General features: G+C 52.9%; 1 protein-coding gene across 1 annotated transcript in view; it reads right to left on the bottom strand.

The window, feature by feature from the left end:
• Positions 1 to 26,898, bottom strand: part of LOC144275602 (uncharacterized) — an 88,693-nt gene that overhangs the window by 10,705 nt on the left and 51,090 nt on the right. Inside the window, exons 3-5 of the mRNA XM_077834986.1 lie at positions 14,559 to 14,749; positions 13,664 to 13,861; positions 5,475 to 5,639 (exon numbers count right to left, since the gene is read on the bottom strand). Coding sequence (XP_077691112.1) covers positions 5,475 to 5,639; positions 13,664 to 13,861; positions 14,559 to 14,749 — 554 coding nt within the window. The remainder of the gene's footprint in view (positions 1 to 5,474; positions 5,640 to 13,663; positions 13,862 to 14,558; positions 14,750 to 26,898) is intronic.

Genomic DNA, 26,898 nt, shown 5'->3' with positions numbered 1-26,898 from the left:
ACTGGCTGGCAAGAATACTGTGGGAGACCGTATCAAAAGCTTTGCTAAAGTCAAGGAATAACACATCCACTGCTTTCCCCTCATGCACAGAGCCAGTTATCTCATCATAGAAGGCAATTAGGTTAGTCAGGCATGACTTTCCCTTGGTGAATCCATGCTGACTGTTCCTGATCACTTTCCTCTCCTCTAAGTGATTCAGAATTGATTTCTTGAGGACCTGCTCCATGACTTATCCAGGGACTGAGGTGAGGCTGACTGGCCTGTAGTTCCCCAGATCCTCCTTCTCTTTTTTAAAGATGGGCACTACATTAGCCTTTTTCCAGTCATCCGGGACCTCCCCCGATCGCCATGAGTTTTCAAAGATAATGGCCAATGGCTCTGCAATCACATCCGCCAACTCCTTTTGCACCCTCGGATGCAGTGCATCCGGCCCCATGGACTTGTGCTCGTCCAGCTTTTCTAAATAGACCTGAACCACTTCTTTCTCCGCAGAGGGCTGGTCACCTCCTCCCCATGCTGTGCTGCCCAGTGCAGTAGTCTGGGAGCTGACCTTGTTCGTGAAGACAGAGGCAAAAAAAGCATTGAGTACATTAGCTTTTTCCACATCCTCTGTCACTAGGTTGCCTCCCTCATTCAGTAAGGGGCCCACACTTTCCTTGACTTTCTTCTTGTTGCTAACATACCTGAAGAAACCCTTCTTGTTACTCTGAACATCTCTTGCTAGCTGCACCTCCAAGTATGATTTGGCCTTCCTGATTTCACTCAGGAAAAAAGAGCTGTAACCTTGGGAGTTTACTACAAGCCTGGAGTGGCCAGTATTAATTGTAAGAATCTTTGCGGGCCCCCATCTTCCGCACTCGGAGTGCCAGAGAGGGGAATCAGCCTTGACAGGGGTGAACCGTGCCAGGTACATGCCCATTCTCATGACTTCATGAAGGAGCCGCCAACCGATATCCCCAGGGGGCTGTGGGACTAGGACGGAATAGAGGCTGACCCACTAGGATTCCTCACCCTCTACAGGTGGTAGATCGTCCTGCCACTTGGTATCAGGGCGGGACACAAGGATGAAGAAGTGAAACACGTGGAGTACAAGCGTGTAAAGTTGGTCCAGTGGCACGGTTCAGAAGCGAACTGGCTGCAGGGCACGCAGCCAGCTTGGGTTATAGAAGGGAGAGGACTGGGGGTGGGGACTCACGGGACAGGGGCCTAATGAAAATATCCGGAGGGCCGGGGGTGAGGGGTGGGAGGGGAGCACCCTCTCGCAGGACCCACTCAAGGAAAACCCAAGAGGTGAGCGACAAGGCATTCCCCACGTCCTCGTGTACGTGCAGTGGGGTCTGAAGGGTGGAGAGCCTCATGCACCAACCAAGCAGTTGGGGATCCACCCAGTCCCCCCATCATAGTCCAGGAGATCTCAGATTCCGGTGGTTTCTGCCAGGACCAGCCTCTGTCGCACAGAGGGAGACTATGCCACCTGCACACGTAGGTTGGGATTGTGTAGCAGGGGCTCCGTGAGAAGGTCCGCCCCCTCGGTGGCCACAACAGACCTGGTTGCCAAGAACAGCTTACAGGTCCGGAGTAGGTCCTGGTAGAAGGTCGGTGGCTTGGAGAGGTCTCGCAGAAGACCCCTCGGGTGGAGAAAAAAGAGCTGCCAGTTGTATTGGAGCCCTCGAAGGCGGCAGAGGAAGGCGTGCACCAACGTACTCCTCGCCGGAGTACCTGCACCATAAAGGAGTCTCTGCAGGGCCTGGAGGCAGAAGACATGGACCTGGATGTGGCGGCAGACCTGGCCCTGTCCTCCCTCTTCCAAGGGAAGACTCAGAACCCTGCAGAGACCCAGTGCAGCCCTGGTCAGAAGAACTCCAGAGTTACCCTCTTCAGCCAGGCCAGGATCCCTGGGCCGGGTTCAGGGTGTTGAGCCGGTGCCAGAGCATGGACAGGACTAGTTGGTTCAGCACCAATGCCCTCCCCCGCAGGGAGAGGCACCAGAGGAGTCCTGTCCATCTCCACAGCCACTCACCCACCCTGGCCACCAAATCCTGCAGTTCTCTGGCAGAGAAGGATGCATGGCGGAAAGGTAAACGCCGAGATAGAGCAGTGACCTGCGCTTCACCGAATGGCTTGAAGTGCAGGTGGGAGGGAGCTCATCTGCCACCCTGCCCCGACCATCAGGCCAGAGCTCTTGACCTAGTTGACCTGGGTGGAGGAGACAACCCAGTAGATCGCCTGGCAGACCTCCACCTGCATCAGGTTGCCCGGGTCCTGGACCACAGGAAGCACATCATTGGCATATGCTGACAGGACCAGCCGCAACTCTGGCTCTCAAAGCACCAACCCCATCAACCTCCAGAGGAGGAGACAGAGGAAGGGCTTGATTGCCAGAGTATACAGCTGGCCTGACTACAGACACCCCTGACATAACCCTCAGCCGAAGCTGACCGGCTTGGTCAGGGTCCAGTTGAGCTTGACCAAGCACTCCACAGAGGCATACAGCACCTGGAGAAAACCCACGAATTGGGGCCCGAAGCCAAATGCCCGCAGAGTGCACAGAAGATACCCATGGTCCATCCTGTTGAACACCTTCTCCTGGTCCAGGGACAGGAGGGTGAATGACAGACCATCCCTATACACGAGCTCCAAGAGGTCCCGGAACAAGTACAAATTATCGAAGATGGTGTGGCCTGGGACGGCATAGGTCTGGTCAGGATGGACCACATCCACAAGCACGGACCCCAGCCGCAGCGAGATGGCCTTCACTACGACTTTGTAGTCTGTGCTGAAAAACGAGATGGGACACCAGTTCCAAAGGTCGCGGTGGTCCCCTTCTTGGGTAGGAAGGTGAGCACAGCTCACCTGCACAACAGAGGGAGGACCACACTCCCCAAGGACTCGGCCCAGACGGTGACAAGATCTGGGCCGAGGACATCCCAGAACACATGGTAGAACTCCATGGTCAGCCCGTCCAGGCCCGGAGATTTATTGGTGGGCATGTGACAGAGGGCTTCCAAGAACTCGGCCAGAGTGAGAGGTAGCTCCAGCCAGTCCCAGTCGCCACGCTGACCATTGGAAGTTTGTTCCAGAGCACCCTACAAGTGTTGGTGTTGGTCAGATCCTGGGAGAAGAGGTTAGCATAGAAGGCCCTGGCCCTTCCACGCATCTCCTCGGGTCTGTGAGTGGGGGTACCATCCTCTGCCAAAAGGCAGGTGACCTGCTTTTTAATCTCCCTCTTTTTCTCCAGGGCATAGAAGAAGCGGGAGCTGCGATCCATCTCCTGAAGGAGATGGATGTGTGATCGAACCAACGCGCCCTGGGTCCAACGGTTCTCCAGGGCCCAGGGCTCTTCCCGCTTCTCCCGGCACGCTTCGCAGAGGGAGTGATGGTCGACGATCTCCCTTAGGACGCCTGTGGCGGCCTGGCTGCTCTCGAGCCCAGAGCAAGCCCGGTCCTCAAGGGTGGTATTAAAATCCCCGCCCAGGACCAGGCACTCACGAGGATCCAAGGTGTTGAGGAAGGCAGACGCCTGCCAATAGAAACGCACCTGCTCTGGGCCTGAGTTTGGGGCGTAGACGTTGACCAAGTTCAACGTCAGCCCCTCCATACAGACCCAGAGGTGCAACAGGCAACCAGGCATGACCTCAGCGACCTTCAGCACTTCGGGCCGTAGGTCAGGGGAGAACAGGGTGGCCACCCCAGCAAATGAGTGCTGAGGGCTAAAGTACACCCCATCCCCCAACTCCAGCCACCAACTAGCCTCGGTAGCTGGAGCGGTGTGGGTCTCCTACAAGAAAATCACAGAGTATCCTCCCTCCCAAAGAAAGGAGAGCACCTGGCACCTGTGGAGACCCACCCCACGCCCCGGGTGTTTAAGGTGGCAAAGATGGTTGGTTTCATAGTGAGGGCTGGGGAGGATCCTTGCAGGCAGGGGTGTCAGCAGGCCTCACAACAATCCGTGACTGACCCCAAAAGCCAGCAGGGAGTCACAGAAGTTGCGGGCCCACTGGTAGGCCATGATGTCTTGCCTCTCGGTCCCCCTCCCCTCCTCCAAAATGGCCTTCATGGTCCAGAGGACGAGGTGGAAGTCCCCACAGCCCTGGAGAGCGAGCTGCACCTTACCCTTGAAACCACGGGTTTCCACCAGGAAGCAGAGCGGCTCATCCCACAGTGCAGCGAGGGACGGGGTCACGGACTTGCGATCGTCCTCTGGCTGGGCCCCTGTGATGACCCCGCGGCCCACAGAGATGGGCAAACAGGGGGCAGACCCCCGGCACGGCACCTGTAGCGGTGGGGCCATGCAACCCATCCCCATCCCCATCCCCGGCAAGGGAGAGAGTGGTGGAGGGAAGAGAGCAGCCCCTAAAGGGTCAGGGAAGGGAGACACAAAAACCACCCCCTGAGGGTCGTCCGAACAAAGGGGAAATGAGACAACACTGGGGTGGCAGCAGTATGGGAGGTAGAGGGGAAGAAGGCGGGCAACGTGTCAGAGGCAGGCGCGGGGCTGGGACCAGCAATGGAATCAGGAGCTGGGGCAGAAGCGGGGTAAGGATCCCCAGCAGCTAAGCTACAGGGGTGCGGCACCTGTCGATTGGAGTCAGGGGCTGAGGGGATGGGAAAGGGGCCCTCAACGATGCCAGGCCTGGGCACTGCAATGAGCTCAGCACCCACAACCAGGGCGTTGGGCATGATGGCATCAGCGGTAGGGCCCCCAACTGGGAGGGGAGGCAACTGCTCCACCTCAGAGTGGGGGCACCCAAGGGCTCGGACCCCGTCCACTCGGCACCGCCCATCACCACCAGGTGTATAAATTATGGGAGTCTTTGAGTTGAGAATCTAACCATAGTTGGAAAATTTCTTATCAAGCAGCAGTCAAGCCCTGCCCCAAGGGCCAGAGCCCCTAGACTGCTGATTGCCCTGCCTTGCCCAGAGGGCTCAGGCCCCGAGACTCCTGCTTATTGCTAGGCCCTGCCCAAGGGGACAGGGCTACAGACTGGTGCTTTGCTAGTTCCCCAGCTAATTAACTTAGACCACTGTGACATAGCGAGAAAGAGGGGCCTCCCGCTGAGCCTGAGGGGGGAGATGAGCACCAATGCATTACACAGCCACAGCAATAAACACAGTCCTATGCATGCTTGCCTCACCCTTTGACTAAAACTACTGCCCTGTATTTCCAAGCTCCCCATGTACAAGGCATGAAATGTGCATCCAGGCAGGCTCTGACTGCGTAGCGGTGGCACTTATATGGCACTGTGACTTCGTATCTGAGCACCAAACAATCCTTACCTCACAACCCTGCTCAGATCCATTTTTACAGATAGGGAATCAAGGCAGAGAGATTACGTGACTTTCCCTAGGTCACACATGGTGTCTGTGGTGGAGCAGAGACTTGAATCCAGGTCTCCCAAGGCCCAGCCTAGAACCCTAACCACTGGGCCATCCTTCCTCTGACTGTCTTGCTACAATTCCAGCTCCCTTCTTACCTGCCCTGCCACAGAATTGTCTCCTTCTTCAAAGATGATGTTGCCACTGTCTCCATCAGGGTCCATCAGCACCAGGGTCTGATGGTTGGGAAGGGATGAGGAGGAGGTGCTGAGCCCCGCCATCTCCTCTACTCCCAGCATGATCCTGCTGTTGAAACTGCTGTCCTTTGAAAAGAGAAGACAGAGTGAGACACTGCCCTGGGAGTGTGTTAGGGACAGAATATGCACTCTGGGGACTCAGCACAAGGTGTACTGGCTTAAAGAGGATGTTCAAGAAGGAGGCTGATAAACTGGAGAGGGTTCCAAGAAGAGCTGCAAGAATGATTAAAGGATTAGAAAACCTTCCTTATAGAGATAGATGCAAAGATCTCCATCTATTTAGTTTAATAAGGAGAAAGTTAAAGGGTGACTTGATCACAGTCTATAAGTACCTACATGGGGAACAAATATTTAATAACGGGCTCTTACTGAGAAAGGTCAAATGTGACCCAGTGGCTAGAAGTTGAAGCTAGACAAATTCAGATTGGAAATAAGGTGTAACTGTTTAGCAGTGAGACTAATTAACCACTGGAACAATTTACTAATGATCATGGTGGATTCTCCATCACTGACCATTTTTAAATCAAGATTAGATGTTTTTCTAAACAATCTGCTTGAGGAATTATGTTGGGAGGTTCTGTGGCCTGTGTGATACAGAAGGTCAGACTAGATGATCATAATAGTCCCTTCTAGCTTGGAATCTATGAAGAAATTATGCACTCCAGGGAGATAGATAAATTGCTCCCTCTCATCCTTGCAGCCAGCAGGAACTCAACATTGCTCATATGCACAAAGATAGCTCTAAAGTTGGTTTTGTCTTGTGTTCTGAAGGCTCCGAGAATCATGCCCATTCTGATTTCAGCTGGCAGCGAGTTCCAGATACATGGCCCACCCTCCTGCATTAACTGATCTTGCTCTTGAGACTGACAGTCCCTGCTGTTTCAGCAGCTGTTGTGGGAAGCCATGATCTCACAAGGTGAGGTGAGTTCCCAGGTAACTCAGGCCAATCCCATGACAGGCTTTGAAGGGGTCAACCAAGATCTTGAATGTAATCGGGAGCCAGTGCAGAGCAGGGAGCAGCATCCCACTGAGCTCTCTGAGGCCTGTGCTGCTGTATTCTGGAACAACTGCAGCTTTTTAAAAGTTGTCCCCTCCATACCTAGGGATAGAGAATTCCAGTAATCAAACTGGGGACTGGGAGCCTCACCGTCGCTATGTCTGAACCTGATGGGAGAGGGGAATGATCATCTTGCCACCCATAGCGGGAAGAGAGCTTTAATTATCTGTGTCTGTTTGGGTATCCAGGTGGCCACTGACTGTCTAGACAAGCAGAAGGCAGTTGGCCTCAAGGGAGGGTGGTGATAGAAACATGGCAAGTTCTCTGAAATCCTTCCTCTCCCCACCAGCAGCATCTTGGTCTTTCAGGATTCAGTTTGAGACACTTCAGCTAGGTTTGGCTTTGTGTCTGATGGGAAGGTCATGTAGAAGCTGGGTGTTGCCTAGGTGTGGCTGGCACCTTAGTCCATGCCATTGTAAGATGTACAGAAGTTAAAATATGCCTTGAAAATATGCTGTTGACAACTTTTTGTCTGCCCTTTTAACTATCAGGTGGCAATCACTCTGTTTCCTTTTGGATCTAAAGGCAATGACAGTCAATAGGCCCATCTCAACAGGTGAGACATCTTGTCTGGGGACATGGGCAGCGGATATAGTAGACCAGGAGAGGCTAAGCCTCCCCAAACAGCCAGGCCATGGCCCCACCCACACTGCTCCTCTTCCTGCCCTCACTCAACCTCTCCCTCAAAGCCAGCAGGGGCTAGGGACTTGGGGTGGCTGGGGCGGTGGGCTGGGGCTCAGGCTGGCCGGGGCGGAGACGGATGGGCTTGGGCTGGCTGGGGAGGGCTGGCCACTGGCCTGGGACTCAGAGCGGCTAGGGTGGGCCAGCCAGGGCAGCTGGGATGGGTTGGCCAGCGTCCTGGGACTTGGGGTGGCTGGGGCAGGCAGGCCAGTGCTTGGGCCGACTGGTGGACTGGTGCTTGGGGTGGAAGGGGCAGGGCGGCTGGTGGCCTGGGGCAGCCAGTGGGCTGGGACTCAGGCCAGCCAGTGGACCAGGACTTGGGGCTCCGGTGGAGGAGAGGGGCAGGTAGGGGCAGGGCCTCGGGTGGAAGTGACAGGTCTGGGGGCTAGCCTCCCCAAATGGGGGAGGGGAGAGGTGTTCATGTACCACCCATGTCTGGCCCTGGGGAGCATTAATTAAGCTATAGCAATTCCCAAAAAGGGAAAGCACTGCTGCTTGATAAGAAATTTTTCAATTATGGTTAGGTTCTCAAATCAAAGACTCCCATAATTTATTTATGGAGGAGATTCTTTTCTCTCAGTCTAGCAAAGGAGAGCCCCTGCCAGGTGACAAACAAGAGTAACTGAGCTCTTTTCCTACGCAGAGTGCCCTAAGGCTATTGTCTCCTATATGTTAATTAAGAATCACAGGAGAGAAAAACAAAATGTAGGTTTTAAACCAGTTAGAAATAGCTTGGCTGGTGACCCAAAAACCTGAAAATTCCATAGGTCAAACTTCCTGATTTATATATATATACATAGATATTGACCCCAACTTATAAATTTGCACATTTGTTTGCCTATGAACCAGGTATACATCTCTCTATGTGTAAGGGGACTGTTGGCCCCTTACTAAAACTCTGTGGAGTTTTTGGTTGCTAGCTCCTGGTACCAAAAGAAAGGGGCAGGGTTGACTGGAAATCAGGACCCTAGGGACTGACAGTCCCAGGGGCAATGGAGAGAGGCCAATGCTCCAGGTCAGCCTGATTGACAGGGCAGGCAGGCTAATGAGGGAGTCAGGAGGCCAGGGGGTCCCATCCTCTGTGTGAGCTGGAACTGGGGCCAGAGTGGGGCCGAGATAAGGGAGCAGGGGCCTGAGCTGAGCTGGGGAGCAGAGCCATGCCAGCCAGAGAGAACCAGAGAAGCAGCCCAGGGAGCAGGTCAGTGCTGGGAGCAGAGCTGCAGCAACCAGAGCCAGAGGGGCCAGAGAAGCAGCCCAGGGGGCTGGAGGCAGAGTAGCGTCAGTGCTGGGGCTGGAGCCAGGTGTGGTGAGCAGCTGGGAAGAGCGAGGGGGACCCTGGGCAGTGGGCCCAGCGCAGGGAGACACCCCAACCAAGAGGTCCTGCTGGCCAGACTTGGAGGGGGATCATAACCCCAAAGTGGAGGCCGACACTGGGAAGAAGGATTCTGCCACCTTGAACCTGAGGGTGTGTGGCCACCACCAGAGCAAGTGTCCAACTCAGAGCATCCCTGCAGCACAGCCAGGGCCTGGGAGGGAGGCCTGGGACTTGTGAGAAACAGACTGTGAATTGCCCAGACATTCCAGAGACGCTGGTTGTGACGTCCCCGTGCCAAAGAGCGGGGTTACATGTTTTTCTTTAACCTTTCCCATTGTTTCCTTATTTTTTAAATTGGTTGCTGTTTCATAAATTGTATTTGCTTGAATTTTATGCAGTGATCAGTGGGTCAGGGAAGCATCCAGAGCGGAAAGACCACCCTGGAATGGGGACACCCTAACCCCTGTCCTAAGTGACCACGAAATGTTGGGGGTCAAGCCCCAAAGGGAATCCTGGGCCCAGCCTTGTCGGGGTTACAAGGGCTCTGCCACACAGAAGAGTGGAAGGGGAGCCCTCAAGGTCAGGAAGGCCTCTGGGTAAAGGAAGTGGGAGCGAGGACTTGGATCCTTTTGCTAGCCCATTCCACCAGGGTAGTGTATAAGCCAGAAAAGTTCCCCACAATAGTGGGATCTGTCCCCCACTTACATATGTAAATAATCTCTCTTGTTCCTAATGTATATGACAAGCTTTGAAAGGCATGAAATGAAGAGTATTAGATATAACCAGAGAATGTACAGATCATGTCCACGAGATTTAGAAGACTCTAAGATATTTTGTTTTCCTGGTAAATGATTGCACCCTAGCAGTCATAAGAATTATTGAAAGACATATTCACTTAACCAGGGTAAAACTTTGGAATATTAAAATAAATTGCTTAAAAGGGGGGGATACCAAATCAATACTTGCGGCAAATTATGAAATACAATCCATGAAATGAGCAAACCTTGGACTAAACGAAGCATCAAAGAAATTTCTTATACACTCTCGCTCTCTACTGGATATCAACAGAAGCAGCAGAGAAAGAAACTCAAAGCTGAAAGCTGAGAGCAATATGGCATATGGCCAACGGAAATCAGAGGGCTGCCCATTCCACCAAGCCCTGAAATCAGGATATAGAAAACTGAGGTCACCATGTGCGACCCCAAAGTTGGCTGAACCCACAAAGAAGCTGCAGGATCCCCAATGCGACAGACACCTGGACCAGCTGCGTGGAAAGGACTCACCCCCATACTAGGGGAGAATAAGAGAATAAGAAGTGGTGAGATTTCATTTCAACGACTGTATTTCCCCTTCTGTTCTGTAACATAAATAATTGTAGGTTATCTTGTTTAAGTCTATACTCTCTAGCGAGACACCAGGTAACCATAAGTTTTATTTTAACTATCTGCATTCCCTCATTTATAGGTCCAAACAAATTGGCCTAAGAGAGATTTGAACCATAACTTCAAGCAATTGCTTTTGATAGTCTAAATTTGTTTCTTTTGGACCAATGTGCTCCCATAGCACGGACTGTACTCTTAAAAGTGTCTTAACGACAAGCATATCATTACCCTTTGGAGAAATACTACCAGGGTGATAAACGTGTTAGGTACAAAAAAATGTTCATAAGTACCTGTAAGAAGAAATCTTGGTGATTTGCATGTTCCTTGGTGCACCTGCTGAGCCTCAACCCTAGGGTTTGACACCTGCTGGCGAGACTGTATTGGTGTCCGTCAGTAGGTACCTACAGCACCGCTGTGTCTACACTTGGTTGTTAAACAGCTGATTGTATATTGGGGTTCTGGGTGAAATAATAACTTGTTGATTAGTTAAAAGTAACCAAGTGTCCTGATTTGAGAAATACTGTTTAAGTTAAAAGCTGGCCTGAAAAGAACTTAGCATTAAATTAGAAAGCTCCTTAGCGTCAGTGAAAAGAGGCTATCCTATTAGATTTCATTTAACAATAGGTATAACACTTATGCAGTAGGCAAATCTAGGTTGTTAAATTTCAGCTTTAAAATCTAAGTGGCACCTTGGCAAATTTCCAAAATTGACCCCCTTTCACATAGACACTGTTTCACAATCTCCCCCAGTGGTTCCATACAGATATGGACCAGGTTGGGGAAAAGGTTGGATTCCTTCTGGGACACCACAGTCCAGGGCTCTGGAGTTGGAGGAGCAGGTGTCCAGCAAAACTCTCCGGGTGCAGCTTGAGAATGATTGAAGCCACCACAGCATGAATCCACAACTCCCTGCCATGTGTTTGAGGATGGACAGAAGGACTCCATTGTCAGCTGTATCAAACACTTGAGAGAGGCCCAGCAAAGGCAATATGGGTGTACTGTCCCATCCATGGTCAAGAGACGTTACTAAAGCTGAAGTCTGAATGGTTCAGGATATTGGCAGCGTCTAGATGCAGGTGGAGATGACCTGTGGTGTGTTTTTCAGTTAGCCTGCTCAGGAATGGGAGGGGAGTTCACAGAGTTGGAAGAGACCTCAGGAGGTCATCTAGTCCAACCCCTGCTCAAAGCAGAACCAATCCCCAATTTTTGCCCCAGATCCCTAAATGGCCCCCTCGAAGATTGAACTCACAACCCTGGGTTTAGCAGGCCAATGCTCAAACCACTGAGCTATCCCTCCCCCAGAGTACCAGGCTATCGTTGGAGAAGTTGGTTTAGCTGTGTGCTGGTTTCTCAAGTGTTGCTGACTTATGGGCCACTTTGGGGTGCATGGTAGATTTCCCTCCTCAAGTGACGTGTTGACAGTCTCCTTTGTAGGGATCACGATACTCTTGGATCTTTCATTAGCCAAGCAGGGCCTAGGTCAGAGTTGGCGGCTCAGTTTCCAGCAGTGCTTCTAGGATTTCCTGACTCTGATATCTTGTACTAGTCCCAGGGGACAACTGTCTATGTTACAACCACTGCCACCTCATTTGGCAGAATTGCCTATTGTTCAGGTGTGACCCAGGACTGGAACAGCAAGGGTACTGCAGGTGAGGATCAAGGTGCCCTGGCAGAACTTTGGGGAGTAGTCTTGCATACCTATTATCTGCATTATACCTGGCTTTAGCTAGAGCCTTTAGTCCTCTCAATTTCTTGGGTACTAAAGCTCCGCAAACTCATCCACATTAACAGGCACATCACTTTTTAGGCCACATTGTAACCAGTCTCCCATATACAAAGGCTCCCCGTGGTGCCTCTGGGGCATTCAGTATCTGTGTTCCTGCACTCTTCACCAAGTGTCCCGCACACTTGAGCTGCAGAAGCTACCCCCCTGCTGGCGTAAGTGAAGCCAGTCTCAAATCCTCAGCTGCTTCGCACAGCCTTGGCAATGCATCGCCCTAACAGGAAGTAAAGCACTGTCAGCTCCTCCCAGCACTGTCAGCTCCTTCTCTGTGGGACTGAGTCCGCTCATGGTGTAATTCATTGCCACACCACCAGAGAAAGAACGGTCTGACATCACAATGCCCTGTCTGCCAAGGGAACTCGGGGACTTAAGCTCCCTGCAGCGGGGCAGAGAGGTTATAAACCAGGTGTACGAGCCACATACTCATAGACTCATAGATATTACGGTCAGAAGGGACCATTATGATCATCTAGTCTGACCTCCTGCACAATGCAGGCCACAGAATCTCACCCACGCACCCCTGCAATAAACCTCTCACCTATGTCTGAACTACTGAAGTCCTCAAATCATGGTTTAAAGACTTCAAGGAGCAGAGAATTCTCCAACAAGTGACCCGTGTCCCATGCTGCAGAGGAAGGCGAAAAACCCCAGGGTCTCTTCCAATCTGCCCTGGAGGAAAATTCCTTCCAGGCCCCAAATATGGCGATCAGCTGAACCCTGAGCATGTGGGCAAGATTCACCAGCCAGATACCCAGGAAAGAATTCTCAGTAGTAACTCAGATCCCACCGCATCTAACATCCTATCACAGGCCATTGGCCCTATTTACCATGAATAGTTAAAGATCAATTAATTGCCAAAATCATGTTATCCCATCATACCATCTCCTCCATAAACCTATCAAGTTTAATCTTGAAGCCAGATATGTCTTTTGCCCCCACTGCTTCCCTTGGAAGGCTGTTCCAGAACTTCACTCCTCTGATGGTTAGAAACCTTCGTCTAATTTCAAGTCTAAACTTCCTGATGGCCAGTTTATACCCATTTATTCTTGTGTCCACATTGGTACTGAGCTTAAATAATTCCTCTCCCTCTCTGGTATTTATCCCTCTGATATATTTATAGAGAGCAATCATATCTCCCCTCAGCCATCTTTTGGTTAGGCTAAACAAGGCAGTACCTGCATTACAGATTACACTGGCTCCCCAATGAGCTTCAGATCCAGTTCCAGGCCCTCGTCCTCATCTACCAAGCCCTTGAAAGGGTCGGACCCAGCTAAACAAGGGACCACCTCTCCCCTCACACTACTTCAAGGACATTGCAATCATCACAAACCATATAGGCTGGGGCTCGCTGCCATCCCTGTGAAGAGGATTTCCCTGCCGCAGGGAATCAGGCTCAGTTCACATCCCTCCTGCAACAGACCTGTGTGTGCACGTTGCCTTTCCTCAGTAAAGGCAGCAGCATTCGGGCCGCGGAGCAGAGCCAGCTGTCCTGCCAGGACAACGCTGAAGCAGAACTGCTTGTATTTGGTGCCTAGATCCCAGGGTCACCAGAGCCACAAAGTTTGAGGAGACACACACGTACTAGACACAGGCAGTGGGAGACACTGTTTGCCTCTGCGCCCGGATGGTAGAAAGTTCTGTGCTCAGCAGCGTGGCTGGGGGAGGAGAAATGGCACGGAACACACATAAGGAGATCAGCATGAAAGCCATCTACCGTCCCCCACCCCAGCCTTGTTTTCACCAGAAGGTGTAGCAGGACTGTGTTCCCAGGCTTGATCAAGACTCAGTGCCTTGTGCATGGTCTGTTATTGCCCCATGCCTGGCCTGTGACCATTCGCTCTGAGAGAGTCCCCACCACGTAACAAAATGTACCTTGGCAGGGTTGCCCGAGAGGCTTTCTGTCCCCTTGTCGGTGGTGAAGACAGGAGATCCTGATGCCAGGACGGTCTGGGCCAGCACCGAGCCTATGGCCATCACATCAATGCTGGCTCCGGTGGACACATGGAGGCTACCATAGGCCTTGGGGTGGGCTTCGGTGCTGTGCTGGTAATACTGGCGGCTATTGACATCCTGCATGGAGGCAGAGGCCGTGACAAACATTCATCGAGGTGAAAGCTGCCTATGCCTCCTGCAGCCACCTGTCAGGGGGAGACGGGGGGAGCTGGGGTGGCTGTCACAGCTGCACTAGCTCAACAGTAGGAGAGTTAAAAATCACACAAGACCCAGTGAAGTCAGGCTTATTAGTTCATTTAGTCCAGTGGCTGTGAAGCTGTGATGACCAGCCGGGGGTCTTCAAGAGGCTTGAACCTGAGACCTGCAGTTAAACCATCTTTGATAGCTTTCACTGTTAACAGCCCTTAGCAGCAGCAGATAATGTTACAGTGTAGACAGGGCTTGTTTTCCAGGGAGGTTTGCACACCTATAGCTACTGAGGGGTTTGGATTCTCACTGAGGCTGCTGCCTGCACAGCAATCCCTGCATTCTACCCACACAGATCGCTCTGAGAATATGCTTCTGGCGGGGGTTTCACGTCAGCGCTGTGCAGCGGGGAGCAAGGGCCACCAGCCCCTTTCCTTGAGGAGGAAACAGAGACACAGCAAGGGGAAGGGACTTACACAGGCCAGCCGGGGAGTCAGTGGCAGAGCTGGGAAAGAGCCCAGTCTAGTGCCCTATCCACTGAACGATCCCCCTGCAGACCCCCACGCCTCTGTTCCACCCCCAGAGCTCTCCCTGGATCCCTCATGCCACCTCACACACCAGTGCTCACCTGAGTGACCTGGATCTGGAAGGTGGTGTGGGGGTTCCGGAAGTGGGTCTTGAAGTGCTTCACCGCCTCGTCCCGCCGGTTGAAGCCGTTGCGGCAGCGGTAGCAGTGCCAGTGTGCCCCTTTGAACTTCTTCTCCCCTTTGATCGTGCCCACAATCTCGCAGTGACTGCAGCACCGCAGGATCTTCAGTCCTGGCAACGGCAAAGCCCCAGTGAGGATCGAAGGGTTTTCAACAGGCTCTGCTACAAGCACGTCCCACCAGGCAGGTGCTCAGGGCCTGGAGATGGTGGAAAGGCTCCTCTTGCCTTCAGGCCTACATGCTGCATGTCAGGGAGGTTATCACTGAGCAGGGCTGAAGTTGTCACTTCCCGGAGTGGGGAGGGAGAGGGAGACATCCCGCACTGGGGAAAGCATCTGCACATTTTCCATCGCAGCTAACACCAGCTCAGCTTGGGGAGCCCTGCTATAAAAGGGCTGGTGGCAGCACGGGGAGCCCTGCTATCAATGGGCTGATGGCAGCATGGGGAGCCCAGCTATCAATGGGCTGGCGGCAGCACGGGGAGCCCAGCTATCAATGGGCTGGCGGCAGCACGAGGAGCCCAGCTATCAATGGGCTGGTGGCAGCACGGGGAGCCCTGCTATCAATGGGCTGGTGGCAGCACGGGGAGCCCAGCTATCAATGGGCTGGTGGCAGCACCGGGAGCCCTGCTATCAATGGGCTGGTGGCAGCACCGGGAGCCCTGCTATCAATGGGCTGGTGGCAGCACCGGGAGCCCTGCTATCAATGGGCTGGCGGCAGCACGGGGAGCCCTGCTACCAATGGGCTGGTGGCAGCACGGGGAGCCCTGCTATCAATGGGCTGGTGGCAGCTCGGGGAGCCCTGCTATCAATGGGCTGGTGGCAGCACGGGGAGCCCAGCTATCAATGGGCTGGTAGAAGCACGGGGAGCCCTGCTATCAATGGGCTGGTGGCAGCACGGGGAGCCCTGCTATCAATGGACTGGTGGCAGCAAGGGGAGCCCTGCTATCCATGGGCTGGTGGCAGTACAGGGAGCCCACCTATCAGTGGGCTAGCGGCAGCATGGGGAGCCCTACTATCAATGGGCTGGTGGAAGCACGGGGAGCCCTGCTATCTATAGGCTGGTGGCAGCACGGGGAGCCCTGCTATCAATGGGCTGGTGGCAGCATGGGGAGCCCTGCTATGAATGGGCTGGTGGCAGCATGGGGAGCCCTGCTACCAATGGGCTGGTGGCAGCACGGGGAGCCCTGCTATCAATGGTCTGTTGGCAGCTCGGGGAGCCCTGCTATCAATGGGCTGGTGGAAGCACGGGGAGCCCTGCTATCAATGGGCTGGCGGCAGCACGGGGAGCCCTGCTATCAATGGGCTGGCGGCAGCACGGGGAGCCCAGCTATCAATGGGCTGGCGGCAGCACGGGGAGCCCAGCTATCAATGGGCTGGTGGCAGCACGGGGAGCCCAGCTATCAATGGGCGGGCGGCAGCACGGGGAGCCCTGCTATCAATGGGCTGGTGGAAGCACGGGGAGCCCTGCTATCAATGGGCTGGTGGCAGCACGGGGAGCCCTGCTATCCATGGGCTGGTGGAAGCACGGGGAGCCCTGCTATCAATGGGCTGGTGGCAGCACGGGGAGCCCTGCTATCAATGGGCTGGTGGCAGCACCGGGAGCCCTGCTATCAATGGGCTGGCGGCAGCACCGGGAGCCCTGCTATCAATGGGCTGGCGGCAGCACGGGGAGCCCAGCTATCAATGGGCTGGTGGCAGCACGGGGAGCCCAGCTATCAATGGGCTGGTGGAAGCACGGGGAGCCCAGCTATCCATGGGCTGGTGGCAGCACGGGGAGCCCTGCTATCAATGGGCTGGCGGCAGCACGGGAAGCCCTGCTATCAATGGGCTGGCGGCAGCACGGGGAGCCCAGCTATAAATGGGCTGGTGGCAGCACAGGGAGCCCAGCTATCAATGGGCTGGTGGCAGCACGGGGAGCCCAGCTATCAATGGGCTGGTGGCAGCACAGGGAGCCCAGCTATCAATGGGCTGGTGGCAGCACGGGGAGCCCAGCTATCAATGGGCTGGTGGCAGCATGGGGAGCCCTGCTATCAATGGGCTGGTGGAAGCATGGGGAGCCCAGCTATCAATGGGCTGGTGGCAGCACGGGGAGCCCAGCTATCAATGGGCTGGCGGCAGCACGGGGAGCCCAGCTATCAGTGGGCTGGTGGCAGCATGGGGAGCCCTGCTATCCATTGGCTGGTGGAAGCACGGGGAGCCCTGCTATCAATGGGCTGGTGGAAGCATGGGGAGCCCAGCTATCAATGGGCTGGTGGCAGCACCAGGAGCCCTGCTATCAATGGGCTGGTGGCAGCACCGGGAGCCCTGCTATCAATGGGCTGGCGGCAGCACGGGGAGCCCAGCTATCAATGGGCTGGTGGCAGCACAGGGAGCCCAGCTATCAATGGGCTGGTGGAAGCACGGGGAGCCCAGCTATCCATGGGCTGGTGGCAGCACGGGGAGCCCTGCTATCAATGGGCTGGTGGCAGCATGGGAAGCCCTGCTATCAATGGGCTGGCGGCAGCACGGGGAGCCCAGCTATCAATGGGCTGGTGGCAGCACAGGGAGCCCAGCTATCAATGGGCTGGTGGCAGCACGGGGAGCCCAGCTATCAATGGGCTGGTGGCAGCATGGGGAGCCCAGCTATCAATGGGCTGGTGGCAGCATGGGGAGCCCTGCTATCAATGGGCTGGTGGAAGCATGGGGAGCCCAGCTATCAATGGGCTGGTGGCAGCACGGGGAGCCCAGCTATCAATGGGCTGGCGGCAGCACGGGGAGCCCAGCTATCAGTGGGCTGGTGGCAGCATGGGGAGCCCTGCTATCCATTGGCTGGTGGAAGCACGGGGAGCCCTGCTATCAATGGGCTGGTGGAAGCATGGGGAGCCCAGCTATCAATGGGCTGGTGGCAGCACCAGGAGCCCTGCTATCAATGGGCTGGTGGCAGCACGGGGAGCCCAGCTGTCAATGGGCTGGCAGCAGCACGGGTTGGTGGTAGCCACCCATGTATTTTAACACTGTCACATAATCCTGCTTGCAGCAGGTCTAATCAATGTGGTGTTTTGGAGGCCTGTCTACACTGGGGTGACCAGACGTCCCGATATTAGGTGCTTTGTCTTATATAGACAACTATAACCTCTCCCCCCACACCCCGAAACAAAACTATTCTGATTTTTCATACTTGCTGTCTGGTCACCTACTCTACACTTGGGCTCCTAATTGTGGTCACACTATCGGTGCTGCTCAACCGGCATGAGCAATGGTGGGAAATGCTGAGACCATGTGCTTAGCATAGACAGGGCCAGGCAGTGAATGTAGGGCTCCAAGAGATCCCCGGCCTCTGCAACACAGAAAGAAGGCTCTGTCTTTATCACTTGCCAGGTGGGCCCCTCTTTATAGCAAAACCACCCCCCACACTTCCTCAGATCTATTAGTCATAAGAATGCTCACGCCTGAGAAGCTACACAATGAGCCAATTTTCAGGCTCTGAAGCTAAACTCTGACATGCTTGGCAACTGCAGGGCTAAGCCTGACCAGTAATATCACTCTTGCAGATGTTTGTATTTGATTATGTTTAGTTTCTGCTCTGCGTAGAATATAGCCTTCTATCTGCTATTGTTTATAATTACTCTGTGCCCTGCCTACACAGCACTTTAGTCTGTGTGGAACCTCTCTTTAACATGCCATGATATAGACTCCATTTGTATTTCAGCACTAGTCACTTTAACACACGGTGTGGGCTGGGCCTTGTTCTGTCTGCTGGAGCCCGAAATCCAGATGTTTTTGTGTGAAGCAGTAGTGTAGCAGTGTGGGGAACTGAGAGGAGGACTGACTGTATCACACCAGGAGTCCTGAAGCACAGATCTGTGACTGGGCATCCTCCAGGGTTGCAAAAACAAACAAGCAAGCAAAACCCCTGAAATCCAGAATTACAATATAAAGAACAAGAAAAGTTATGAAACACAAGAGAGCAAGTGAGAAAGTTTGATGTGCGACATCCAAACCTGGAATCCTGGGATTCTGCAATCCAAGAGAGCAGAGAGAAAAAAACATTTGGTGAGTATGAAAAGAAGCTCAGAAGAAGATCAGTATGCAAAATATAAGCCAGGAATCCTGGGAATTTGTAACTCATAGAGAGCCATGTAAGAAGACCTGAGGCCCCTGTGCTCCAGGGGAAAGAGTGCTCCTGAATTCCCAACCCCCCATCCCTCTGGGCACTACTGCAATAGTGCTAATAAGGAGCTCTGAGAGCCTGAACCCCAACATGGAGCAAGTGCTCTGGATAGCGGGAGACTGCTGAAGGCGGGAAAGATGCTAAACCTGGCACCCTCAATCCCTGTTGGTGGTTGGGGTGAGACAGAGCAGCATGAGACATCGCAGGGGCCCTGGGGAGGTGAGGGAGACTTCTGGGTGAGCAGCCCGTTACCCCAAACCCTGGGAAAGGAAGCTGCGCATGTGAACCCCCAGGGTAGGGAGACCAGGGGCACTCCAGGAAGGGACTCCAAACATCACAGACATTCCAGCAACATTAAAAATAACACCAGTATTTTCTATTAAAAGCTCTCCCTACCCCTGCCCTTGGCCCCCCTTTGCCCCAATGCAGCTGTGAGCTACCAGCCACCAGCTTGCTCACATGCAAGATGTGCTACGTAATTGCTGCATTGATTGGAATGAGCTCACTGGCTGACAGCAGGTGATGGAAAGCTGCTGACGGCTTCTGGCAGAGCCACCAGTGCTGCAGTGGTTCTGGGACTGCAGCAGGGCACTAGCTGCCTCAAACCAGGCATGAGTTTCTTTGGGGGTGGGATGGAGAAGCAGCAAACTCCTCGGGCCTTTGGAGCAGATGCCCAAGTGGGACCAGACCCCATAAGGTAAGGATGCCTGAGGTGGCTTTAAACCAAACCAGCAGCCAATAGAATTCCTGGAAACCCGGAGCACCACCCCCTCCTACGAGGGCTCTTTTTCAGAGCCATCAAAGCCAGCCAAGCTGCCAGATTTATGGCCTCAATTTCGCTGTGGAAGAGAAAGTGCACTCCCAATGCAACACCAGCCCCATGCCAAGTCCAGGCTGCCTCCACAGAAAGAACGGAGCTGGCTCCCAGCTGTGAGGGCTTTGACAAGGAGCCAGCTCAATGTTTCACAGGCTCTTTCACCCCCAGCCCATTTCTGTGGCCTTTCCTCTTCAGCTCCCAGCTAGGAGTTCAGTTTTTATATCAAGGTAATCACCGTCTGGGGAGCCAGCTGGGGCATCTCTACAGTCAGAGTCTCTTTGCACCAGGCGATGGGCACAGGGTCCAGGGTGGTGTCAGCAGGAAGATCTCCTGCCATTTGATCTGAGAAGCAGCAACCCTCTCTCTGGATCCCATCGCGGTCACTCCAAGAGCCAGCTGGGGCAGAGTGGGAGTCACTGGGATGAGAAGCAACCATGCCATCCAGGATATTAGAGCCAGATTTTCAGAAGGCCTCAGCTCCCATTTGCTCTCAGTGGGAGGGGGGAGTGAATTTGCCACTATTGAACATGCGGAAGGTAATTCTCCATTGTTCTATGGGAATAGGGCAAGATTTTGCCGCTGTTCATCATGGGCTGGGGGGAAGGGGCTCCAGGGGGCTGAGCTGAAAATCTGACCCTTCCTTTAGGTGCTAAAATGGGAACAGAGTTCTCTGGGTAATCTGGCCATTGGCTGTGGTCTCCGCAGGGTTCCTAGTCCCTGCCAGCCTGGGGCTGGGATCTCCACTCTCTCACTGATTTTAGAATCGTGTCACTCCCTTGACTTTTATGGAGCAATTTCTGATTCACACATGCCCTTAACAGTGCATCAGCGCCCGGAATTCTAAGCAAGATGCACTGGACCAGGAACACAGCTGCTGCTTCGGCGGATCAGAGCCCTGCCTGGACTGCTGCTCGCAGGGAGGTAGGAGTCAACTTGCAGGAGTCAGCTTGTGCCCTGAAGCAAAAGTAAACTTAGAACATAGGCTGGGCCAGAAATGGGAGACCCCTTTGGGAGGGAAAAACAACAGACCCCAGAGAGAAGCAGTAGGATCCTCAGCACCATCTGATGAGGGTGTAATGAGGGACCCTCCCTCAGCCGTAGAGAACAGACCTGCCCAGCAGCACAATGTCCAACAGCAGCCGAAGCAATTATCTGCTGTGGCAGTTCCTGAGCAGCTAATGGGAATCATGCCATTTATAGGCAGCTTGACAACAGATGGGGACAAAGCCCTTTCCACAGTTCCCATCATCCTCCAGCTTCTACTCAGAGATCACCACAGTGATCTGAACAGATAGAAACTGATGAGTGTGATCTAGTGGCTAGAGCACAGGACTGGGAGCCAGGACTCCTGGTTTGTATTCCTAGCTCTGCCACTGGTGGGCAGCATTACCTCGGCCAGAGCAACTCAGCTCCCTCTACCTCTTTCTCTGTCAGTGAACAGGTGGCCGTGGTATATACAGCTCACTCCTGCCTGCACCTCTGCTCCACTCCTCTTGCACCCCACTTCCTTCCGCACAAGCCTCCCTCTCAACCTGTCCCTTATACCGTTCTCCTGCTCTCCTCATCTTACCCGGACAGAAGAGAGGTGGGAGTGGATCTTGGAGGAGGGAAGAGTTGGTGTGAGCTGAGCATCCCTGAGGGAGGAACCCCAGGAGCAGCCAATCCTGCAAGGAAGGTTTGAGATTCTCGCTATGATAATAGTTTGGTGATTTCTTTGTTCATAAAGCCAAGCTCCAGGAAGGGGCGAATTTGGACTCTGCAGAGAGTGTGGGCTGTGTTGGCAGAGCAGACGGAGATGCTTCACAGTACTGTCCTCCTCCACATGTCCTCGGTCAGCAGTTACTCTGGACCACGTGTTCTGTACATTGATGCTTTATGGCAATGAAGCGGTTGCAGAGGACCTTGACCAAAGGAGCTGTTTATCCAGGACTCCTGATGTCACACTCACTCCAGTAAAGATGAATTAAATCATCTCCCTCTCTCTCTTTTTGTGTGTGTGTCAAGAGAGAAGGACAAATATGCTAAAAATAAACAGTGATCCGCTTTCCCAAAGCTCCCGAATCAGCAGCTGATCAATCACAAGAGCATCACCTACGAAGGACACTTTCCAAGGGGTTGGTTTCTCTGTAATGGATGCATGCAAAGTCATGTCAGGCCCAATATGTATCTGATTAACAGCCCAAGCTCTCCACCCTAGTTACACAGCTAAACACAGCCTACAATGGCCAGCATGCTACCCTTTGAGGGAAATCACTGCATTCCTAGGGCCACAGGACTGTGACATAGACCTTTCAAAGGACTCCAACACTGCACTCCAGTTATTCCCTCTGCTGCAGGAGCCCCTCTGAGTCACTGCTCTTGGTCACAAGCTAGGACAGCCTTCAGGCTGCTCTAGTCTGTGCTGGGGGCCAGCGAAGGACAGGGAAGAGGCAAAGATAGCAGGAAGCCCTCAGCTCTATAGCAGGAATGAATTGGGCTTCTGGTGACCTAAGCTCTTGGCTTTCCAGGGAGAATGGCACAAAAAAGTCCCAGTTAAATAGCAAAATATATACTCTCTAAACCATCCTCAGCTGGCTGTTCTGTAGCATGAGCAATTAGCAAGTACTGTATACAGGGCAGTGGAGGATTGGTACAGAGATGAGGGTGGTACAAAGGTGGTATTGGTACTCACTCGGGATGGCCTTGGTTACTTACTCTTGGATTCACTCCCCAGGAGCGGATCAGCCATCTCAAATTCATGCTGATGATACCTTCCTACTCCACTTCACCATCATGTATTCCCTATGTGCTGGTACTCGTGTGTTAAAAAATATATACTTAGCATCCCAGCATTGAAATGTAGCAGCTGTTTAAGTAGATGATGCTCTAGATCAAGGGTTCTCACCCCCTTCTGACAACAAAAAATACTTCACGACTCCAGGAGGGGGTCTGAAGCCTGAGCCCACCCAAGCTCCACTACCCTGGGTGGGGCAGTCAAAGCCCGAGCCCCACCACTCCGAGCAGGGGGGCCAAAGCTGAAGCTCAAGGGCTTGAGCCCCAGGCCGGGGGCCTGCAACTTGAGTCCTGCCACCCAGGGCTGAAGCCCTCGGGCTTTGGCTTTGGCCCTGAGTAGTGGGGCTTGGGCTTCATCCCTGGGCCCCAGCAAGTCTAAGCCAGCCCTGGTGACCCAATTCAAAGGGGGTCCCGACCCACAGTTTGAGAACCACTGGTCTAGAAGAGTGAAATTCACCTCTGTTCCAATGCTTCGCACAACCACTATGAGCCACTTAGGACTCACGTCTGTGGGCTTATGTAGGACTTCTGTGGTGCATGGAGGCTGTGTGGCCCCTCTGCACAGAGGTGAATTTCACCTGAGGTGAAACAATGACGATGTTTCTAAAGAAGCTTTCAGGGTGCTGTACAGCCAAATGGACACATGCAATAAAAACCCCAATAGTATCACCTTGTGATCTATAAGCAATTGAAGAAGGTACTAGAGAAAGGAAAGGCTCTACATGAGTGCCAACAGTAGGAATAATAAAAACCACAAGAACTGCCAGATTGGATCAGACCCAAGGTCCATTTAGTCTCATATCCAACCTCCAACTATGGGCAGCACCAGATGCTTCAAATCATCTTTGGTAAAGAAATGTTCTGCCGGTATATCCAGCTGAAACTGCAGTGTGGAGTCTGGGTGAGCAGAATGTAATGATGCACACAGGAAGTTGGCCAGGTTAACCTATATTAGGTGGCATGACCCCACAGATTTCTTCTCTGCTGTGTCCTTCCTGATGTGAGCGGTGTGCCTGTGTGAGTGGGGGCGGGTAGGGTGGGGGTTGCCTTGCTTGCTTAAACCTGCTGCTCTTTAAACAGCAAATCTATTTATAAAAGCTAATCAAAGGGTCATGTGACTGGCTAGCAACTGCTTTGTAATGGGATTAGGGAGTGGCCACAGAGCCATGTTGACAAAATCTTTCCTTACAAAATAGTGGGCCCCGTACAGTACAATACAATAATTCGATCCAGTGGAAGCAAAAAAGAATCTGCACCTGATCTCATGCATGCAGGTTTACGTTAGGAGTCCCTCAGTCAAAGATGGTGGGGCAGATTCTGGTCTCCAGCACTGCTGGCACCAAGCCACTAGAAAACTGGCATTATCGGCTACCTGGGAACTCCCCTTTAGTGAGGTGACTCTCTGGGAGGCCAGTGCAGCGACACTACACCCATCCCCAGAGTGCAGGGCTGTAGCCAAATGAAATGGGGCATGATTGCAGCGCCTCTGTGTTTCAAGCTATTTTCAACTGCCTTGGGGCCATATGTAGCCAGGTGTAAAATCAAGCAGTCATCAAACGGCTCTAAATTATGCTGGGGACTGAAGCAGTCTCCAGCCAGCTGCAGAACCTAGGGGCCCACAGGTGGCAAACATTTGTCCCTCCCCTCTGTGTGCTCAGAATGCGGATCCAATGGAGTCAAACCAGTCTAAAGCATTGTCCTTTTTTGCTGAAAAAAGGCAGCTTCCTTCACATTTACAGCAGAAGAGCAGGAACAAAAACAACATCCTGGCTGATCAGTGTTAACGGCCAGCAGACCTCACATGAAGCACCACCTCTGTCCCCAGCCAAGACTATGGCCATGTCTACACTACAAAGTTAAATCAACTTCATGTAAGTTGACATTGAACCTCCGATTTAAGCAAGTCGATCTTGCATGTCCACACTATGTTCATTGGCTCAGGGCGGCGCTTACCTCAAGCAGCTCCCAGAAGCAGCAACATGCCCCTTCTCCAGCACCTACGCTGAGGTACACCCAGGCGGCTCTGCATGCTGTTGAGGTTACAGGGACAAACCATCCCGATGAGTCGAAAGAATAGTAAATATGGCAGGCGACCGGCTTGGCTTAACGGTGAAATCCTAGCGGATCTTAAACATAAAAAAGAAGCTTACAAGAAGTGGAAGGTTGGACATATGACCAGGGAAGAGTATAAAAATATTGCTCGGGCATGTAGGAATGAAATCAGGAGGGCCAAATCGCACCTGGAGCTGCAGCTAGCGAGAGATGTCAAGAATAACAAGAAGGGTTTCTTCAGGTATGTTGGCAACAAGAAGAAAGCCAAGGAAAGTGTGGGCCCCTTACTGAATGAGGGAGGCAACCTAGTGACAGAGGATGTGGAAAAAGCTAATGTACTCAATGCTTTTTTTGCCTCTGTTTTCACTAACAAGGTCAGCTCCCAGACTGCTACGCTGGGCATCACAAAATGGGGAAGAGATGGCCAGCCCTCTGTGGAGATAGAGGTGGTTAGGGACTATTTAGAAAAGCTGGACGTGCACAAGTCCATGGGGCCGGACGAGTTGCATCCGAGAGTGCTGAAGGAATTGGCGGCTGTGATTGCAGAGCCATTGGCCATTATCTTTGAAAACTCGTGGCGAACCGGGGAAGTCCCGGATGACTGGAAAAAGGCTAATGTAGTGCCAATCTTTAAAAAAGGGAAGAAGGAGGATCCTGGGAACTACAGGCCAGTCAGCCTCACCTCAGTCCCTGGAAAAATCATGGAGCAGGTCCTCAAAGAATCAATCTTGAAGTACTTGCATGAAAGGAAAGTGATCAGGAACAGCCAGCATGGATTCACCAAGGGAAGGTCATGCCTGACTAATCTAATCGCCTTTTATCATGAGATTACTGGTTCTGTGGATGAAGGGAAAGCAGTGGATGTATTGTTTCTTGACTTTAGCAAAGCTTTTGACACGGTCTCCCACAGTATTCTTGTCAGCAAGTTAAGGAAGTATGGGCTGGATGAATGCACTATAGGGTGGGTAGAAAGCTGGCTAGATTGTCGGGCTCAACGGGTAGTGATCAATGGCTCCATGTCTAGTTGGCAGCCGGTGTCAAGTGGAGTGCCCCAGGGGTCGGTCCTGGGGCCGGTTTTGTTCAATATCTTCATAAATGATCTGGAGGATGGTGTGGATTGCACTCTCAGCAAATTTGCGGACGATACTAAACTGGGAGGAGTGGTAGATACGCTGGAGGGGAGGGATAGGATACAGAAGGACCTAGACAAATTGGAGGATTGGGCCAAAAGAAATCTGATGAGGTTCAATAAGGATAAGTGCAGGGTCCTGCACTTAGGACGGAAGAATCCAATGCACCGCTACAGACTAGGGACCGAATGGCTAGGCAGCAGTTCTGCGGAAAAGGACCTAGGGGTGACAGTGGACGAGAAGCTGGATATGAGTCAGCAGTGTGCCCTTGTTGCCAAGAAGGCCAATGGCATTTTGGGATGTATACGTAGGGGCATAGCGAGCAGATCGAGGGACGTGATCGTCCCCCTCTATTCGACATTGGTGAGGCCTCATCTGGAGTACTGTGTCCAGTTTTGGGCCCCACACTACAAGAAGGATGTGGATAAATTGGAGAGAGTCCAGCGAAGGGCAACAAAAATGATTAGGGGTCTAGAACACATGACTTATGAGGAGAGGCTGAGGGAGCTGGGATTGTTTAGCCTGCAGAAGAGAAGAATGAGGGGGGATTTGATAGCTGCTTTCAACTACCTGAAAGGGGGTTCCAAAGAGGATGGCTCTAGACTGTTCTCAATGGTAGCAGATGACAGAACGAGGAGTAATGGCCTCAAGTTGCAGTGGGGGAGGTTTAGATTGGATATTAGGAAAAACTTTTTCACTAAGAGGGTGGTGAAACACTGGAATGCGTTGCCTAGGGAGGTGGTGGAATCTCCTTCCTTGGAAGTTTTTAAGGTCAGGCTTGACAAAGCCCTGGCTGGGATGATTTAACTGGGAATTGGTCCTGCTTCGAGCAGGGGGTTGGACTAGATGACCTTCAGGGGTCCCTTCCAACCCTGATATTCTATGATTCTATGATTCTATGATTCTATGCTGCCCCGTCTGCAGACACCACCCCTGCAGCTCCCATTGGCTGTGGTTCCTGGCCAATGGGAGCTGCAGGGGCAGCGTGCAGAGCAGTGGGTCCTGGCTGCCTCAACGCGTAGGAACCAGATGGGGCGGGGGGGCATGCAGCTGCTTCCAGGAGACGCGTGGCACGGCTCCTGATCCTGCTCCCCAGCTGGAGCAGGGCAAGCCCCAATCACAACAGATCCTACGATTAAAATGGCTGGCGGGCTGGATCCAGCCTGTGGGCTGATGTTTGCCCACCCCTGCTATAGCACAATCAGCATGGACCCCACTCAGCTGTACACTGTTGTTGTGAGCATTACAAACACCTTGCGCCTTATCCTGCGGGTATTTAAACAGCCAATACAGGAGCCGCCGCACAGAACAATGTAATGCCATGCAAACAGCTATGCT

This window comes from Eretmochelys imbricata, chromosome 15 (genome assembly GCF_965152235.1).
Source record: "Eretmochelys imbricata isolate rEreImb1 chromosome 15, rEreImb1.hap1, whole genome shotgun sequence".
Lineage (NCBI taxonomy): Eukaryota > Metazoa > Chordata > Testudines > Cheloniidae > Eretmochelys > Eretmochelys imbricata.
This window is presented reverse-complemented; position numbering and strand designations above follow the sequence as displayed.